This window comes from Pundamilia nyererei, unplaced genomic scaffold (genome assembly GCF_000239375.1).
Source record: "Pundamilia nyererei isolate P.nyererei 1_Seehausen unplaced genomic scaffold, PunNye1.0 scaffold00001, whole genome shotgun sequence".
In the NCBI taxonomy this organism is placed as follows: Eukaryota; Metazoa; Chordata; class Actinopteri; order Cichliformes; family Cichlidae; genus Pundamilia; species Pundamilia nyererei.
In genome coordinates this window covers 12,453,486-12,474,547 of record NW_005187402.1, presented here as the reverse complement: position 1 = coordinate 12,474,547, position 21,062 = coordinate 12,453,486, and the positions used below count along the sequence as shown (strand labels likewise).

Below are 21,062 nucleotides of genomic sequence, written 5' to 3'. Positions count from 1 at the left end.
TTTGGCACTGACTATAGTTCTTCTCACAATTATCAGCTTAAAAATAGATATGTAGAAAATTATTTATTTCTTTTTTCAAATATCCATGTGCAGTACTTTCTGTGATTAAAACCTGTCAGTGATTGTGTTTTAAAACAAGAAATCTAATGTCTGTCAGAAATCTGAACCAGAACCAGTGTAGTAAAGTAAAGTTTTGCAACTGATTATATTGTAGTTTTCTTTTCTTTTTAATACTGTGAACAGTTAAAATAGTATACAGCTAGAACTAGATTATGCATTGATGCATGAGGAGAAGCGATTTGGTGATGGATGGAATTTTAAGCGCTGCTAAAACACAGCATTATCGGGTACACTGATTAAATATTAAAGCACATTACAGTGGCAACAGGCAGACAGTATATATTTCACCTAATGGTAGTCTCTTTTTCTCATTTCCCTTGTAACCCTCTCCTACTGTCTGCAACCACTGTCTTATCAATTTTCAGGATTTTTCAGCCACTTATTGTTTTATTTCATAACTACTATGATCTCAAAATTAACTCATACTCTCATACTTTTATAACACACAGGAGAAAATGTGCTTTCCCCAGGGATTAGATTAAAAAAATGAAATAGGTCACTTCTATTAAATGGTTTTTCGGGTGTTGTATCCAAAGCCTCTCACACAAGATATGATTCTGATACTGTATAAACAGATGAAAATTCCGTGATACTTAGTGCTAGTCAACTTGAAACACATCAGCGAGAGTCAGTCACGAGAAAGATTAACTATGTTAGACTGTTTCACTCAGACACATTAACTTCAATAATCCCTGCTGTAATTATGAGGGAATCTATGGAACATTAATGACACTCAGATGATGCGATGTTAATAATCTGGCATCAGATCGCATACATTAGTACATACATATTTGTATCTACAGAGATGATGTTTGAATAATGAAAAGAAACCAACACTCGATTCAGTGTTTCAGGTTGCATCTGTGTTAAGACAGATGTGCCTCTCCATTCAAATACAGGTGGGACAATAGCACTGAGTATAAATAACGATTGGAGCTGTTTTAATCATACACACTATGACATGCATATACATATGCACAAGGGCCTTAGGAGAGACGAAGTGACAAAGGCAAAGTGTTTCTCAGCATGGGTGTCTTAAGCAATGTTTCTAGTTGTTTGGCATTAACACTTCTGATATTTTTTAAATGCCACCATCTGTAAGATGAGGACAGATTAATTTAGTCAAGCAATAAATGAGATAGTTAGATAGAGATAACTTTCCTACCTCATTAAACATGTAACTGTTTGTAATTATGGTGCCATCTCATAAGCATGACCCTCGATTTTGTAATTTGTAATGCGATCACTACCGTGGTCATGCAGCACACTCCCTGTCTCCTTGTAGCTATGTTTCCACCCAAAAAACTGCCCTTCATACATCACTGACCCCTCTCTGCTTCTAACCCTCCAATCCGGTCCCCATCTGGGCATGGTAACATAGAGCAATTCCTGAGTGTATTTCTTATTGCTTTGTCTCTCTTCTCCTATAGAGTATTAAAGATTAATTATTTCTTCTTATTTGAACAAAATGCTTAAATCAAATCTAATGTACTTCTCTAAATTCTCTAAATTTACCTTAACTATATGTTTAATAAACATAATGTACAGTGGAAAATGGTAATTAATGGGTGATGTTAAGATTAAATCCTTCCACTTAAGGCAGCACTCATATCACTGCGAAGAATGCACAAAGATAATCCTTACTGGAATTAATGAATGCAAATGCCTAACCTGGCTAAATGTTTGATATGTAGCTGGGTAGGCTTTGTTAAATATTTTAAATTTTTGCCTGGTAGCCATTGGAATGGGAAAACTCCATACCCTTTACAACAGATCTCAATGTCAACTCAGTATCATTGCCCAAAAAAAGCTATTTTTTAAAAATATACATTATTGTCTATGCATATATTTTCTGCTTCAATTCTAAGATAATGTTTAAATAACAGCCTGCTCTAAAAATAACAGACTCCCTTCAACTAATAAACTTGTAAATAACCCCAATGTACTTGCAGGTCTTTGTTTATTTTAAAATTACTCCGCATAATATGCGGAAGCATGCTAGATCAATATCTTTATATGCAGATATTTGGAGGGATAATGACACCAGCAAAACTTGTTTTTGGAAGAAGACGAGTTTAACTTGGGTTTGCATTCATTTATTTAATGTTTAGATGTTACATCGGATAGAATTTAAAGATGACACTAATCTTTTTCTATATACTATTCGGGAATAGGTTATGCAACTTCCATATATAGGGATTAATAAAATTTGTCAACTACTACAGATCAGTCATTTATAAAACTGTGCAGGAATTAATTATTGGCTTAAATCTTGAAAATATGATTTTTTTTTCTTTGTTTACCTTTTGTTTTTCACCAAACATTGGAAATCAACTAGTGAGGTATGAAGAGACTTTTAGTGTAAAGTCACAAAGTAAAATTGGATCCTTACCTCTGCATTACACCTCCTGCTCTCAGGGAGGCTGAATATCTCCAGTCTGAATTTGGTGCCTTGGGCTGCAAGAGAGAGTGAGAGAAATTTAGTCTTAAGTACAGGTGAAAGCCAATACCATCTCATTAATAAGTCATGGCAACAACTCCTAGTGCAGTACACACACATTAACACACAAGCTAAGGCACCCAACCACAATCTATAGCAGCGATAGCTTGCCTCTTCGTTTGCAGAAAAATGACTGATGGATTGAATCATGTAGGTGTGCTCATGGCCTCCTATCCTCACACACTAGTTTCTTCCCCCCTCCCTCCCTACTCTCATCCATCACTTTGAAGGAAAAATGACTTTGAGAGATTTACCTCCAGCAGCCTACCAACTCTGTAGTGTTTCACAAACAGACAGAATAAGTCCTCTTGGACTCAGCTGGGAGTTGTGTGTTTATCACCACTAGAACTCTTATTTCGTTTTATATATTAATGATGGACTCAAATTTCAGCTGTTAACCCAATGTCTCTTCTGCTTCCTCTCCATTCCCAGACGATTACTGGGCATGTTTTTCAGCAATGCTTAATCAGTATTTTTTTTAAGACAGTATCATCAGCTAGATTTTTCCTTCTCACCAAAGACCCACCCTTTCTACCCTGCCTCTATATATTCACCACCTACTCTTCTGTATTTGAGTTCCTTCTGTTCTGTCTTGTTTACGCTGATAAAAACCTTGAGTTTCACTGCCACACAATTTGCTTGAGTGAGTCTGACACATCTCACCATGGTAACTGTGAAGAGCCCAGTGTATATTTTACTCTACACCCACCTCCCTCTGTTAGTTCAGCCCAGTGAAGGTCACAGGTGGAGAAAGGAAAAGGGAGGGGAGGGCAGATATCAGATTAAGTCCCTCTATATTTAGACTCAGACAATTCTACAAAAGAGGGATAAATGAGCACCACAATCTCTGATTAACTGTCAGTGGTGCAATTTGTTAATGAGATCCTATTATGAGACTTCAGACGCAAAGGTAAAACATCATATATCCTGAAAAAAGCAATTATAGTACTAATTGTTTGTTTGCAGCTTCCTAAGATGAGACTCAAATTGCGTCAAAATGGGCTGTTTGCAGCAACCACATAACCGAGATGAGATAGCATTTCCTCAGATCTCATCCTAAACCACTGACAAAGACAAAACAACCTGACCAAGGACACTAAATCCCCCCTGCCTGGCCATGCAGCTCATAAGAGACCCATTTACAATCCCATTTCCTTTCAAATATGACAGATGTTCACTTGCTACTGAAGCTGCATTGACCTCCATGAGTCTGCAGTGGACATTCATCACCCTTGAAATCCAATATTTGGTCTTAATGAGAGAAGCCTGGTATTCCTCCTGGAGTCTTTCAAACAGAGGATAATGTCTGCAGGGATATAGAGTGCTGTAGCATCTTTTCATACTAGGAACTAAAGGTGAACTTAATTATATGGAGAAAATTTTTCACCAAAAAGCAATCAGTGAACAGATCAGTAATTTAGAAGGAAGTAAAAGACATTAGCTTGGCATTAAATACACAGTTAACGCAGGTTATTTTGCTCATTTTACTTTGTAAACAATTGAAATAAAGAGGGTAGAACAAGAAATAAATAAACAAATAACCTCTACAAATAAGACCAGATTGTCCACAAATGGAACTAAACAGCTTTGCTTAATGTTCGCCCTGTTGCTACACAGCAGTGGCCAAAGGGAAACTGGTCTGCCTGGCCGGATGGTGTTTATGGGGGTGAATGAAATCACACACAGTAGACTATACACACATTAGATAGAAACATCTGGAACATAAATATGTTGGTAATTTAGTTAGTATTCCTCCTAAGGAAAAACAAACCCACAAAACTAAAGCATTCACATAGTAAATGTAAACAAAAACAAACACAACAAAGAAATAAAGACCTAAGAGAATGAGAAATCAACGCATCCTATTTCATCATTTGAAAGGGAGAATATGAATTAAGTGAAGATGAAAAAACAAAATTCCCATGGGGTTTTTCGGTATATTAATTTCCTTGCCTCACAATACGTGATAAATTAAGGAATAGGAATAGTGTCGCACTCCCATTTTCTCGCCTTTTCCTTTATTCTTCCCTCTCCTTCTGAGTGAACACTCCTAGCATGGATACAGAGCTCACACCTCCGCCATCAACTCTGTGTCCAATCACCTTTTATCCCCCGCCTCATCTGTTTGGAGGCAGCCAATCCACGGACAGCACTGAGAAACACATCGCTTCCATTTAATTACATATCAAGATCGAACATGACTGGCATTTAATGAGGAACACTTCAAGTGATAGCTGAACAATTACCTTTTTCTCCAGCTCTCTTTTTATCACCTAATCTCTCCTGCATTCTCGGCACTTTTCAGACAGGCTCTGGGATAAGCATAATTACTAAAAATAATAATAATAATAATAATGTGCATCCAAAATAATGCCGTTTCACTATAACTACAAATGAGGCAAACAGTTCAAACTTCCACATAACAAAAAGAAAGAAGAGAAAAGAAATAAATGTATAAAATGAAGCTCTATGCTGAATGAAACTCAGTCTCTGCCTCATTTCTGTATTCTTTACTAATTCCCAGAGCCCAGCTTATTCTTTAGTACCAAAGAAGTACGTGACCAGAAGCGGATATTTTGGTGCAGTGGGACTGGGGGCTCTTACAGCTGGCAAACTGCACTATTTCACAGATTCTCTGTCTCCTTTTTTCTGTCTTTAGAGATGACCACCTATTGCCCTCTAAAACTACTGAATACTGTGGCACAAAGATGACCTTAGACAAACAGCACAGGCTGTGTGGGGTCACAGGTTAACAAGCAATGCTAAATCTACCAGTTTGTTTTGAAAACAAAATAAGTAAAGGGAAAGAAAGATACAGTGAGTGAGAGGATTTGCACCTTGATATACAGACTCAGTGTTTACTGTGAAGGACAGACACACTTCAAAATTTTAAACCGTGAATCATCAAACATTGTGACACAGAGAAAAACAATATGTAGTCTACCAAATATTCAATTAAAAACGTTAACACCCATTCACTCAAATAACAACACAATCCAGAGAAGCAATCCACGTTGTCATACCAAACCATTATCAAGATGCAACACCTAAAGATAAGGAATGTGAAGATGAAAACTATGTGCATTAACATCATGATGAAAACAATTTCTTCATCCTAGCAGACAAAGTTAGACGAAGAGAACTAACCAATCACAGGGAGTGGCACCATGCAATATATTTTTAAAACATCACAGCCCCACAGCCCCACAGCCCCACTGCTAAAACACTGCCAAAGAGAAAACCCTGAGAATTTTCTTTTTATGGTGTGCTTCATTTAGTGTTAAAGAAATCTAAAATAACAAACACAGAGATCAGACCACAAACACACCTGAATTGCTGTTGCATCTGGCATACTGAGACGCCGTACAAATATCTGGCTCTGTCCACTGTGACTGGTGACGTAGCCTGAACCCCAAGTGCCACTATGCGGCCGTCCAGTGTTGTAGAACATAAAAGTGTCACTTCCTGATGTGGCAGTCAGGCATGTCTTGTAACAGTATGTTTTGGTGAGAGACCCGTTTCCCCGCACTTCAATATAATGTGGTTCCACTTTGAGGTCACGTCGCAGGGCCACATTGTTGGCTTGCTGCCCTCCACCTGCAGCTCTTGCTGCGCCCCCACCTCCAGCTGCTGTAGCGCCTCCTTCTGGCACATTTTTCTTGGACACACAACAAGGGCAACAGGAGCCAGGCTGGGTACAATAGGCATGGCATCGCACAATTGCCAGCACAAAGATAGTGACCAGGAATACAAAGGTTGTGGCACTCAAGGCAATGATGAGGTAGATAGTGACACTGGAAAGCTTTAGGCCACTGTCAGCTCTGATGATGCGTTTGGTTTCAGGTGCCAACTTTGGAGGGGACTCCAACACATGTACATAGATTGTAGCGGTGGAGGAGAGTGGGGGTAGTCCATTATCGCGCACTAGTACAGTCAGAATGAAGGAGGTGGAGTTATCTTCTATGACACGCCGTGTGGTGCGGATCTCACCTGTGTACTCATGCACCTTGAACAGATCAACATCTGTGTTGGTCTGCTCCAGGGAATAAAGTAACCAAGCATTCTGCCCAGCATCACCATCCCATGCAGTAATCTTGCTAACCAACACTCCTGCTTCAACGTTCTTCATTAGTGTCTCCATAGTGCGGCTTCCATTGGCAGGTGGGTACACTATCCTGGGCACATGATCATTCTGATCCATAACGTAAACATAAACTGTGGCCACACGACTGAGGGGAGGTACACCGTTGTCCTGGGCTTTAATCTGAAAGTGAAACTCTCGCAGCTTCTCAAAGTCAAAGGCTCTCAGGGCATAGGCCTCACCTTTATCAGGTTTGATGCTGACATAGCTGGCGATAGGGATGCCATGGTTGTTGTCATTGAGGACGGTATAGGTGATCCGTGCATTTTCTCCAGCATCAGCGTCTGTGGCCTTAACAATACAGAGAGATGCACCAGGAGCATTGTTCTCTGTAATATAAACAGTATATGACGTCTGTTCAAAACGAGGTGGGTTATCATTAACATCTGCAACATCCACTTTAAAGGTCATCTGAGATGACAGGGGTGGTGTGCCTCCATCCACAGCGTTGACTGTGACATTGTAGGATGAGATGGTTTCACGATCCAGGAAAGCTGATGTGACAATAGTATAGTGATTGCGGAAGGACTTGATCCTAAAAGGCAAATTGGGCATGATCTCCAGGGTTACTTGCTTGTTTGGTCCAGAGTCACGGTCAATCACACTGATCAATGCTACCACTGTGTCAGCCCGGGCATCTTCACGTACAGGGCTGGAGAGTGAAGACAGTACAATCTCAGGAATGTTGTCATTGACATCCAAAACTTCTACAACTACTTTACAGTGTACTGCTGTGGGGGCTGGCCCCTTGTCCATTGCCTGTATATACATTTCATAAGAGGTTGTCTCCTCGTAGTCTATGTTGTTTTTTACCCTAATTTCCCCTGTGTCTGTGTCCATAGAAAACATCTGTCTGACTCTTTCTGGCGTGTAACTGCTGAAAGAGTAAAAAACCTCGCCATTTAAGCCATCGTCGGGATCTGTTGCATTTAACTTGATTACAAGTGCACCCTTTGGAGAGTTTTCAGACAGTTTTACTTTGTACACAGAGCTGTCAAATGTGGGCGAGTTGTCATTAGCGTCGAGCACACGGACATTAATTTTGGCCGTGCCAGTTCGCTGTGGGGTGCCTCCATCCATTGCTGTCAGGATAAGCTGATGAGAGGGCATCTGCTCCCGGTCAAAGGACTTTTTGAGAATGAGCTCAATGTGCTTATTATTAGAGAAGGCTTTAATTGCGTCTAGAGTGAGGTGCTCGCTTGGGCTGAGTCGATACTGCTTCACAGAGTTGGAGCCGTCATCTGCATCCTGAGCGCCTTCGATGTGGAAACGAGACCCGGGCACAGCGGACTCGGACACCTCAAGCTGATATTCATCTCGAGGGAACTGCGGCGCGTTATCGTTCACGTCCAAAATCTCAACCTCCACGTTGTGCACCTCAAGCGGATTCTCTAATACTACCTCAAGGCTGCGTGAACAGGTGCCACTGAATTCACAAAATGTCTCTCGGTCAATGCGGTCACTCACCACCAGTTTCCCAGTTTTGTGGTTTATGGTGAAATATCTCCGTCCACTGTCCGATGTAATTCTGATGCGTCGAGTGGAAAGTTTTCTTAGATCCAGACCCAGATCTCGGACAATGTCACCTACCAGTGCTCCGTTCTCCAGCTCCTCTGGAATGGAGTATCGAATTTGTGCATTTGTAAGGCCACTGAGTACGACGATAACCAAATATAAAGAAAAAGGCACATTCCCTTTTACACTGTAACAGCATCGCGCCGTCACAGCCATCGCAGGCAGGCAGAATTTGCGGACGGGTTGGAGAAATCTTTCCGCCTTTTCAGCTTACTGTTGGTCCCCACCCGCCTCATTAAAAACGAGGGAACAGACCGCGCATAACTCCGACTATGTGCAGGATAAAAACCGCATCTTCACAGGTGCCTGCATGAATGAAAAATTTTCCTCCGCATCCATATTTTGCTTTGTCTGTCTGAGTGGTGTTATTAAACGAATCTATCCCTCCAGCAAGCCTGTCTCCTTTCACAGATGCCGCCTATTGCTCTCTCTCTCTTTCTCTCTGCGATGTGGCGATGCTGTCTGTGGGCAAAGGGGGAGGGCCAGCTTCTCGCTCAAACGACGCTGACTGCATTTCAGCACCTCCGACAAAAATAATCAAACACCGTCTAATAAAATTAAACTTCAAAATACCAGACCTCGGTAGTTTTATCGATATGTCTATCTACAAATCAAGATAAACCTGCAGCGGCATCTGTGTACTGATTTCGAAGAAATGAACAGAATCGTTTTCCCTCTTTTTTTGTGAGTGCCACCGCCCTTTTCATTGTGTGCTGGGAAACTGATTTATGAAGCAGCCTGGAAATTAGACTTCCTCGCTGATGCAAATCCAGAACAACACAAAAACGCTTTACTCCAACGAAAAGAGATGTGTTTTGGAATAAAAGAAACACATAAATGCACCAATTTAGGAAGGGATCCACATAAAGGTGTGACACATTATTAAGTGTATTTGTTCAATATAAAGAGGGCTTTATTAACTCCAGTTTTATATCACAGCAAATACAGTGGGGGTAAGAGGAGGTGACGGGTAAACTGACCACGATTTGTCTTTTTAACCCCGTCCTAATCACGTGTTAAGTGCTGCGAGACAGGTGACTTCTGTCAGAACAAACACATTTCTGTTCCTTCATGATACCGCTCTGACCTTCAGTGACAGCTGACAATGCTTTGCACTTTAACACCACAGCTGCAGAGCCATTAGAACTGATTCAGTCCCACATAAAAGAAAAAGCACATGACATAATAACGTTGTTAAATGGTGACCAGACTAACCGGGTCACAGGCAAATGCTCCAGATGTTAACCTATTCCACATCTGCATAAAGACAAGGCAGGGCTTTCCCCTAATAGGCAGTACAGATGTGAAGCACTTAAAGCGTTAGAAGGATTCTTGTCAACATGCACGCCTTCCCTCGGTTATCAGCATCACGTCCTCAATTAATAGCGCATAAATCTTGCAGCTACTAAAACGCTACACCAATTTAAGTTAAGTTTCATTCATTAAATTAAATGGATTAAATTGCGCATGTGTAGCAGGTGGTAACGTTAACATCTTTTGCGGGGTGCCCTTAAATTACTTTGCTAGCTCGGTGCTCAGTAGCGCAGTTCAATGCTGCATATTTTGGTATGGATCCAATGCCAAGTAAACAAATGTCAATACTACCAATAACAGTACTGAGACCGATATTTCTAACCTATAAAGGCAATTTATATCGGGAAGAGCAGTGTGTATTTTACGTGGTGTTTTTTTTAACCCACATAAGCAGCCCCTTACTGAGCTTAGAAGATGAGAAGTATCGATTCTATCGCGCTAGTATGGATCTGATACCAATACCAGTTGGAATCAGTATGATATTTGGCTTGATCTGCTCACCTCTGGTTCCCAGTATACAAGTTAACTGAAGCTAACTGGAGCCTTGGGCCAAACGCGAATCAAAAGGACAGACAGTATTGGACGCTTTTGTCACGTGTTTGGTTGACGACTAACAGAGATTCGTGTTGAAACGTCCTGGTGAAGCCCACCAAGAATAAAAGTAATTTTCAGCAAATTCGGTGATGCATCCAGTAGAGTACCGATATCTAAAAAGTGCTAATGTGATCTGTTCACACTCTTTAAACACTAACTTGTGTGAAGTTATTCGTTGTGACGATTTGGCCTTGTGAAACCCCGAATCCTCTTCAACACGGCCACTGGGCCAAGATGAGCGTCTACCGCCCACATAATCTTTTCTCTTCCTTGGTGCTCTGCCACTGTCACCCACGCCTGGTCTGCCCACGGCGATGACAGCGTTTGGCATCTCGGGAGACAAAGAGAAGACAGTGACTCACTGGGATGCTGCTAGTGGATGAACGGATACAAGGCGACACGAATAGGTGGCGTAATTGGAGAAGCAGGCAAATGTTATGTGCGAAAGTCAGACGTTCTGTTAAAAAATGTGTTTTCACATTACGTCATTTGAATATTATTATTTTTAGTGCTAAATCCTTCGTGGATTTCTACATGTGCATTATCAACAGAGCGAGCAGCATTACTGGGTTTATATGGGTCTGCCACACTAACCGTGACATTTAGCAGATTTTCCCGCTGGGGTGTTTAAACCTTCGAGTCTGGCAATGATACAAAAATAGAGAGAGACGACGTTTATCTTATAAACAACAAACACAGAGCTGAATTTACACGTGTTCTCTGCACCGATCTTTTACATTCCTTTCCGCCCTCCTCGCCCAGCGCATTTTTTTTCTACAGCTGTCTAATACTCATTCCTGCTTCATATACGCCCATCTGTTTCAGCGTTAATTGCGTGCCTCTGAGCTCTAGATTATTTCTTTCTTTTTTCACTCATGGGTGTTGCAGATAAAGTTATCAACAATGTCCCACCTGCAAACAGACGCCTGTCACGCCTAAACAAATACTGATTTCAAAGCGCTAATTGGCTCATTTGTGTTTCCCTTTACTGCAGTTTGCGCAGTTTTTTTTTTAAAAATCACAGGTTATCAAAGGTTCGGTTCTCATCTATTTTTTCATTTATTTCTCCTTAAATATTCACACCTTCTGCAATCTCCAATCTGGACTGTCTCAAGCTGCGCTTCTGTCCGGCAGCCGCTGTTCCAGCTGATGACTGGCTGAGGGAGATACTGGGTTGTTACGCGTTTCGTGACGTGCAGTTTTCAACGTGCGAGCTTGTGACAAGAGAAATATTCTGACTTTGCCTTTGTTCCTTTTATTGCAGCAGAATATTAAGAGCCCCATTACATCAATTATGCAAGATGATCATGATATTAATAACATTCTCTTCAACCTCATTACTACTGTAAGCGGGTACTCTAAAAACCATTCATATTACTTGCCCTAAGAGTTTTTTATATGGCACACCCCATTTTAGTGAGTTAGAGCTGACAACAGACCCTCATAGAAAATGGTCACAATTGGGCAATCATTAAGTATAAGTCCTTGCATCATTCCCTCCGTGAACACATACAAACAAAGGCAGTCATTCCAACTTAAAGGGCATTTGTGGCTGTAGGCATTTATAAGGAAAATACCACTGTATAATAACATGGCTGTGTCTGAAGGGATGTCAGAAGATCTGTTGATCTGTCTGTTCTCTCATATTTTTTTTTAAATGCCAGAAAAGTATCATTGACAATATGACCTTACTAGAAAATCGGTGCATGCAAACTCTTAGGCCTACCTAGTGGTTCTCTAATAGTGGTTCTCTAATAAAGTTCAGGACATTGTAATTGGAAAAATTCAAGTTTATTCTCACATTTAGATTCAGGTGCTTAGAATTTCACTGTAGAATTTTGTATAACCTTTTATTTCTTAGGTGAAGGACATGTGTGTGTCAATATCACCTAGTATAACTGCTTTGCTATGCTCAACTGTGTTATGTGCTAACTGTTTTGCTTTGAAGAGAAAACTCCCAAGAAGACAGTGGGAGTCCTCCCTATCCAGCAACAGCCCAGGTGGGATAATCAACTGTCGTAACTGAAGAGATACAGAGAGTTGTTTTGTGAGGGTATAAAAGAGGAGCTGAGAGAACCCAAAGACAGAGATCTCATGACAGAGATCTCACATACAACTGTGATGTTGTATGTTTGTTAGCTCTCCTGCATGAAGCAATTAAAAAGCTTGGCCACAGCTGATCGCATTGCAGACTTTATTAACAAAAAATTCGACCATAATGCTCCCCAGTGTAATGCCACTGTGAGAGAAAGAAATCCTAAAGTATTAAAATCTATGTTATTCTGGGCAAATTCATATGGTGCAAAGCTTTGCTTTGAAGTCTCTTTGTGCAATATGACAGCAGTCACACTGTATTAGTATTTGTAGACGGAGACAAACACTTATAAGATTTTCATTTTTCTTAATGCTTCTTCACATAGAAGGTGAGAAGAAAAAATAGAGCAGATGTCTGTCATGAATTTTTAAAATGTTCTGAAATAAATATGGCAAACAGCTCTTTTAAGAAGCCTTTATACACCCTTAACACAGAGGAAGTGAGTAAAGGAATATCTTGTTCAACTGATTAAATTAAAAAACAAAACAGTATATTTAGGATATTTTTCACATTTGCTGTCTTAGTAAAAAAAGGAAGGTTAAAAGGCAAGGTCATTAGTGATACACATTTAAACCTTCCCCAAGCGGAAGAGGAAATCTGGGCAGGAGGGAATAGAGGTGGAAAAGACAGTGAAATTGGTCCCTCTGTTGGAATACACTGGTAGTACAAGGGTAGGACACGTGACTATCGCCCCACCGCCCAACCCCAGGCTTTTTCATTAAGCCAAAGCACTAGAGTCTAATCCCATATATGAGTGTGCATGTGTTTGAGAGAGAGGGAGGGAGCAAGGGCACAGCTGTCAAGCTGCAGTGGCAGTCATTTTCTTTATCATTTTCAGTATAGTGACCTCAATGGAAAAAAGCAAGCTATAAAGCCAAGGCACCCTGCAGAGGTAAAATGAGATATAGCAATGCAGAGAATGCCAATCTCACACATACATAATTAAAATGATTTCAAAATACACATACGCGCACACACGCGCACACACGTGCACACGCGCACACACGCACACACACACATACACGCACAAACACACACATGCTTATGCTGTGTGTTTTTTATAAAATGCAAAAATACAAAAAGCAAAGGCTGCTGAGTGCTACTGCTGAATATATGGGCTTATCACACTGTGACAGAGTTGAATTCTCATGCTTTCTCTCCCCTGTGCTCAATAACTTTCCCATTATAAAATCTTCAAAACAAAAGTCCCATGATAAGCCAATCCTCTTGCTCAGGTGGACACAGTAAGTGCGTGTAAAAGGCATTCTCTGGGTATGATCCCTTGCGTACCTTTTTCTAAAAAATAAAGGGTTTGAGAGGACACCAATCCATCCCTGTGGGACCCTCCAAGGGTTCTTGGTTGTCCTGATTCAGACTGTGCATAAATCAAACAGATTTTCCTTGTGGCACTGAACAAAGCTATCAGAAAATGCAGGCAGGCTTTGGATACTTCCCTCTCAGGATGCCCTGGCTTTCCATCCTTCCCATATGGGAGGATGGAAGCCATGGTTCTGAGCATGACAAAGCTAATCTAACGACAGTGAAAAACATCCAAATGCCACTAAGAGGGAGCATGTGGGGAAGATGGGTTAGCGGAAGAGGGTGAGTAGGAGAGGGGTGGTGATAAGTTCTTCCTTTTATCTGTGACCAATTGTAAGCTTGTGATGTTCTCAGTTAGCTGCAGGGTATTTATTATATGTGCTTTTTTTTGTCCATCACATCCTCACAAACTCCCGTTTCTTTTCACCATCTCACACTCAAGGCTCTTGTCTGTGCTGCTGCATGTGACTTCCTTCAAAATCCTGTCCTATTTTGGAACAGATTCTCTAATCTCACACACTTTTCCCTCACTTGCTTTGTTCCCTAATTTTTCTGACTAGGCATTTGTGCTGCAGAAGCACTGCATCTTTGGACTGCATCCTTCCCTTTCCTCTGTCTCTGTTTCTCTCAACATATCCACCATGTTTGCTTTGTGCTTGCATCTACGTAACACATGCTGGGAAGGATGCCTGGGTGGGGGCGGGTGTATACTGGCAGCTCGCTGGAAACAGACTAGTTCATCATTTCATTATGGCTCAAACAGTCGTCATGGTAACCACAGATGGCAGCACTAACCTCACTCTGTCACAAAGGACACACCCTTGCAAAGGAGACAAACAGGAAGTGCTACATAAGATGTATGTCTGTGTGACATACAGACAAAGAGAGAACAATAAAGAACAAGGTGACATACAGACAAAGAGAGAACAATAAAGAACAATGAATGAATCTGTGCTGGTCAGTCACCCTGTGTTATAACTGAGGTGAGGGCATTTCTTTGTAATGCCTTCTATCCAACTGCTGAACTCATCAGGCATGAGTTGTTGTCATGTTGCAAGCCATAAATGCTTAGCTTCGACAACGATAATGTACTTCAAAATCAATAATTTAATAGATTTTGGAGCACCAGGGAGTACAGATAAATGTTCTGATGGTTGCCTGGATAAAAGCCTCTCCTCCTCATCCTCAGCCTATGCCCCAACCAACCGATTTAGCTGTGATTGACACTAGGTGTTGTCGGCCCCGCCCAGCCGCAGAGCCGAGTTGGGAGGGGGGGTTGAGCCTAGCGGAGCTGATACCTCGATCGGTACTGAAGCTCCCTGCCGCTACTGCCACTGCAACGAGTAGCGGAAAATTACCTGCCCCTCCCCCCATCTCTTCCTCTCTCATACACATTCACAGAGAGCTGCAGCATACAGAGCACACAAGCTAGTGGATTCCTTTACCGCAGAGAGACAGCTTCAGACATTGTGTGAATGTGTGTGTGAATGGGTGGATGACTGTGTATAGTGTAAAGCGCTTTGGGGTCCTTAGGACCAGGTAAAGTGCTATACAAATACAGGCCGTTTACCGTTTACCATTTTTTCAGGATCCACGTTGTGCAGAGAGTTTGTGCATATAGCAGAGACTGTGTCGCACACAGGGCAACGCAATCACAAATCCCAGGTTAAGTCACATAGCACTGTCATATTTAAATCACACGCTGACCCACTTATAAGTTGCACAGCCCATACTAGTCGCTCACAGTATTCAAATTGTGTCTAACAGATTTGAAAAAGAGGGAGGGAAAACCCTGGATCAGTCGTCTTCACGGTGAGCCAGCCAACGAACGGAGTTTTGACAGATCAGGCCACGCTTGTTTGGGCTGAACCACTCCCTGAAATGAGGTCATACCGTCTCAGTGACTCAAAGGATCACGGATCCGGCGTTACACAGTGTACTACCAAACGTAACCTGCATTATCTGAACATATTCCACCAGTTTAAAGCAACAGCGATATCAAATGCATACAAATGTCACGAATAGATGTAAAAAAATCTAATGGGATCAAAGAATACGAGGCGCTTCTTTGCTGCTTGACACGAGCTGATTAGGGCTCTGTGCAAACATTATGGATGTTTATGAAAATATATTAGATCGTATTTGCAGTGCTCCACATGTCTGCAAAGATGGACAGTAATTCTCTGATTGTTCAGAGAAGAGGAAGGGGGGGGGAGGGGAAAGAGGATCTTGCTTCATGAGTATATATACTATTGTGTATATACACAGTTAAGCGATAATAACAATAATAATGTGTATGTGTTAGTCCCCATAGGGAAATAGTTCCTCTGCATTTAACCCATTCACCCAGTGAAGCAGTGGGCAGCCACTAATGCAGCGCCCGGGGAGCAGTGTGTAGGGACGGTACCTTGCTCAGGGGTACCTCAGGTTAGCCGTTCAGTGGAGTCGAACCCCCACCACTCTACCTACTGAGCTATCCCTGCCCTTTTTTAAAAAAATTTTTTTAGTTAAACGACTATCTATTATTAAAAAAAACTATCACAGTGGCCTATAAAAGCATAACTGTGTTTAACAGTTCATCGAGTGCAAATGCAGAGCTTGGCAGCTATAATATTAAAGCAAGGAGGCATGAGGGCAATAACACATTGCATACTAATCCATTAAAAAGTAGCCATATTAATTTTTCAAAATATTTAATAAACAGTTGATTTGGGTATATTACAGCAGAGGCTGCTGTAACACTTAGTGCTTAAACTTTGATGTCGGTGCAAATAGAACTATACAGAGTCCCTTTCCTGTAGCTGTTAGATCTAACTACTGTCTCTTTATTCTCAGCTAAAGTCTTCTTATTCTGGCATCTCATTTTGTAGCAACATCAGTCACAGACACGGTAAAAGCTAAAAATACTATCTGAATAGTAATATCATGGCCTGACTTCATACATTTAAAAAATAGTTTTATTGATGATGAATAGTGCTAGGAGTGACAGACTTTACCTGTTAACTGCCTAGCAAAAACAGCAACAACAAAAAAACAAAAAAACAAAATAAGACACCTCATCGGAAAAAAACCCCCAAAACATTGAAACTACACTCTGGAAGCAGATATTAAGTTCAAAACTTCTTTAAGCATTATGTACAGATGTAAAGAAATAATATGAGGCTAATAATAATCTATATCATCATAAGAAAATAGCGACATTTCCATAAAAGCATCACCCTTTTCGATCTGTTTGGGTAATGCAAAATCATGAAATCAAAATGCTTTTGATTTGAGTCTATAGCCAAATCTTAATTATAGAAAAGCCATAAAGCAGGACAGGGTACATCTTCAAATGGAACTAAACTGAGTGGAATAAAAGTAAATATACACACAGAAGCAGGAGTTACTGAGCTAAACTGAATTTCTAAATAGTATTAGCTTAGAGAATGGCTGCAATACAGTTTGGAGCCACCAGCGGCAGCACTGAGCTCAGTGCCGGTCAGCTCTGCTCTGCTAACCTGGTGTTGCCAAGCGAAGAAGTTTTTAAAAATGTCACATACGAACTGTATTCGCGCTCACGGAGAATAGTTTCTCTGCATGACAGAAAAAAGCAGTCGAGTTTCTGCTTCATTCAATTCCTCCGATAAGTTTTTGTTTCCTCTTTGCTTCCATTAGTAACCGAATGACCACGAACTATGATGGATTATCAGAAGATTGCTTCAGACTTGTCAGGACAGTAACTCATCACAACCACCTCTGCAAAATCACTTTCTACTCCAAGAAAACAGTAAGTGTGTTAAAACTCTCTTTGCTCTCTTTGGTAGCAGCGAAGTCTCAAATAAGCATTTTTTTTTCTCAAATCAAAGCTGTTTACGGCATATCAGTTGTCTTATGTTTAAATAGATTTTTGATCCCTTTTGCAGCTGCTGTGGCTATCTGTCTACCTGTTGTGAATGAGCAAACAACGTTAGAAATGACATTTCAAGCTCCATAGATTGTGAATATTGTTACTATTGTTCTTCTGGCTAGTTTTTCGTAACATGGGTGCTAGCAACCGATTTAGTAAAAGCCCACTTCGGTAGCGGAGACTATGATATCATTGTTCACGTGTTTTGTTATGGATAAGGTCCTGCTAGATCCTGATCCCGTAATTTCTCGTGAAACCCCTAAAAACTGTGGCAAAACCGGTATTAAAATGTATATGGTCAGTGAACGCTCCCTTCGTACCGAGTCGGAGCACTGCATTGAGAATGGAGTGAGTACACTGAATGTTATTGTTGTGCTGAGATTCCACACAACACCAACAGTAAGACTTTCTGTATCCACGTTAGACTTCTTCGGCTCTCGTGAGCTTTTAAACGAATTCCTTCTGCAATGCAATGCAGTCTAATTGCTTAATTTACGCTATTAGTCTATTTATCGTCTTTGTATTAACCAATATAATAATTATATAGATTTTTTTTTAAATTTCTAATGTTTTAAATGGCTATGTACCCCAGTGTAGGGTGATGCAGTAAATATTGCAAAAGAGTTCTAACGGGCGCCCATGATTTCAGCACCAAGGACAGTGCTCATAATAATGTCTCATACCAAACGCCTTCAGATAGAGCAGTAAGCGATTTTAATACTCGATTTTATATCTTACCTTTTCTTTGTTAGGTAAAGTTTGAGTTCTTGTAAAAGTGTCTCCTCCGTTAATACTGATCAGTTCTCCATCTACAGGTGGAAAGGGGGCGGGGAAAACCACCACGTCACTCTTGAGTGTGTCTGAGCTGAAACACACGTCATACTGCTGAGTAGCTTTAGAGTAAGACCAGCTCCCGTCAGGGTGGGTGGTGATCATGGGGGCGCTGTACCTGCTGAAAGTGCCGTCTGTCCTGTGGCATCTGACTGCTATTAAAGTGATGAGGCTGAGCAGAAAGATGACGGACACCGACACAATGGCGATCAGCAGGTACAGGTTCAAATCCGAGAAGCTGTCCTCCTTTAAAGGCACATGTCTGAACTGAGTCTGGATTTCAGCCGTGCTTTCAACCACCACCACATCAATAGACACAGTAGCTGACAGGGAGGGTTCTCCGTTATCAGAGACCAAGACCACCAAGGGGTGAGTTTTGAGGTCATTGTCACTCATTCTCCTCCTAGTCCTGATCTCCCCGGTGCTGGTTCCGATCCTGAACAGGTTGTTTCCTTTGGGCTCAGACAGGTGATAAGAAAGCAGCGCGTTGTATCCAGAGTCTGCGTCTACAGCCCTGATCTTTGCCACAAAGTATCCCGCTTCAGCAGAATAGGGGATATTCTCGCTGTTAACGGAGCCATGCTCAGAATATGGCGCGAGGATTGTTGGATTATTGTCATTTTCATCCAGGATTAAAACGTTGACAGTGACGTTGCTGCTGAGTGGGGGAACACCAGAGTCTGTGGCCTGAACTTTAAAGTGGAAAGTTTTTAACTCCTCGTAGTTAAACGACTGCAGGCTGATTATATCTCCAGTCTCAGAGTTCACGTTAATAACTGACCCTATAACATTGGGGTTGTTATTATGTGTGACTTGAAATGTTACTTTTGCATTTTCGTCTACATCAGGATCATCTGCACTCATGCTATAAATAACAGCGCCGACTGGACCGTTTTCTTTTACGAAAATGTTTATCACAGGATCTGCAAAACGCGGTGCGTTATCATTAACGTCAGAAACGTGAACCGTAATCACGCTCGTGCTGGAAAGAGGCGGTAGCCCTTCATCTGTCGCCATTATTGTTAAATTATACTGAGAAGCCCGTTCTCTGTCTAGAGTTCCGTCTACGACTAAAGAGTAATGATTCTTATATGTGTTCTTAATTTTAAAGGGCACAGAATCAAGTACTCTAACCTGAACGATGCCATTTTTGTCTGCGTCATAGTCCTTCACCGTTAAAAGCCCAACCATTGTGTCTAGGGGTGCATCCTCCCTCACCATGTTGGCTAAAGATGTAACTGTAATTTCTGGTGGATTATCATTAACATCTGTGATTTCAATGAGAACTTTACAATGAGATGCTCTTGGGTTTTGCCCTTTGTCTTTCACTTGGACTCGAATTTCAACTGCACTGTGTTTTTCGTGGTCCAGCTCCCCATTTACTGTAATCTCACCTGTTATGGGATTAATGGCAAATTTGTCGACATCGTTATCATTGTCTTGGTTAATAAAAGAATATTGTATTTCTCCATTAAGACCCTCATCTAAATCTCGAGCATGCACGGAAATTACGCTTGCACCGCGCGGCGTGTTCTCGACCACTGTGGCTTTGTACAGGGGTTTGTCAAATTCTGGAATATTGTCATTGACGTCTTGCACATTAACGGTGATGTATAACGTGCCTGATTTAGGAGGTTTTCCTCCGTCTGTAGCCGTCAGTGTTAATTTGATAACAGCCTGTTTCTCGCGGTCTAAGGTTTTATGCAGTGCCATTTCAGCAGACATAGTGGGCTCTCCAACATTCTGCACATCCAGTGTGAAATGCTCATTTTGGCTCAGCTTGTAGCTCTTCACTGAATAACTTCCGACATCTGCATCAAATGCCTTTGGGAGAGCGAATTTCTCACCAGGAAACGCTGACTCGGAGACGTTCAAAACAACCTCCGGTATCCGAAACGAGGGCGCATTGTCGTTTACATCCAAAATTTTAACCTCGAATCGATATAGATTCAGCGGGGAGCTCACAATGGCTTCTACTTCCAGTGAGCACTTCACATTTCGAGAACATAGCTCCTCTCGGTCTATTCTGTCTTTCACCAACAGTACTCCCGTCTTAACGTTTACTTGGAAATACCTCGTATTAGGTCCTGAAATTTGAAAACCTCTGGCTTCCAGTTCATTAACATCTAGATGTAAATCCTTTGCCAAATTTCCCACACTGGTACCCGGGCTCGACTCCTCCGTAATAGTATACACAATCTGTGCCGCCGCTTCACTCCATATGTAAAATACAGGGGACAAATAATAAATCCAGTTCCGGAAAATAGTCTCTTGTAGCATTCTCGTCATATCCTACTAACCAAGTTAATTAGACAAAAAATCACACAGACGGTAACATTGCGCGATAAGAGTACGTCCAGTCTATTGCCCTTAAATACAGGGAGGATTTTCTGCTACTGCTGTGACAAAGAAAGAATTACAAACCCGCTGTAAAGGGAGGAGCGTCGAACAGACCCCCCCCCCCCCCCCGTTTAATCGCCATGAGCTATTGGCGACATCTTGTGGTAATTATAAACAATAAAAAACAGCATAAAAAGAGATGCTGAACGCATTAAGGGTTTTAATGGAATAACATTTTGTTTTACCACCTGCTAAAAAGGCAAGCGGTTCTACAGCCCCATTGGACACATTTAAAAAGGACAGCAATAAAATCTCTCTCTCTCTCTCTCTCTCTCTCTCTCTC

The 21,062-nt window shown here is 41.4% G+C and overlaps 1 protein-coding gene across 2 annotated transcripts in view; it reads right to left on the bottom strand.

Annotated features, from left to right (window-relative positions):
- Positions 1–21,062, bottom strand: part of LOC102205275 (protocadherin alpha-C2-like) — a 33,276-nt gene that overhangs the window by 9,484 nt on the left and 2,730 nt on the right. The window contains exons 2-3 of one of the 2 annotated variants that reach the window (XM_013910786.1): positions 18,287–18,831; positions 2,513–2,577 (exon numbers count right to left, since the gene is read on the bottom strand). In XM_013910786.1, coding sequence (XP_013766240.1) covers positions 2,513–2,577; positions 18,287–18,831 — 610 coding nt within the window. Of the gene's footprint in view, positions 1–2,512; positions 2,578–5,948; positions 8,820–18,286; positions 18,832–21,062 lie in introns of those variants that run through there. The other variant, XM_013910770.1, reaches the window with a different exon arrangement.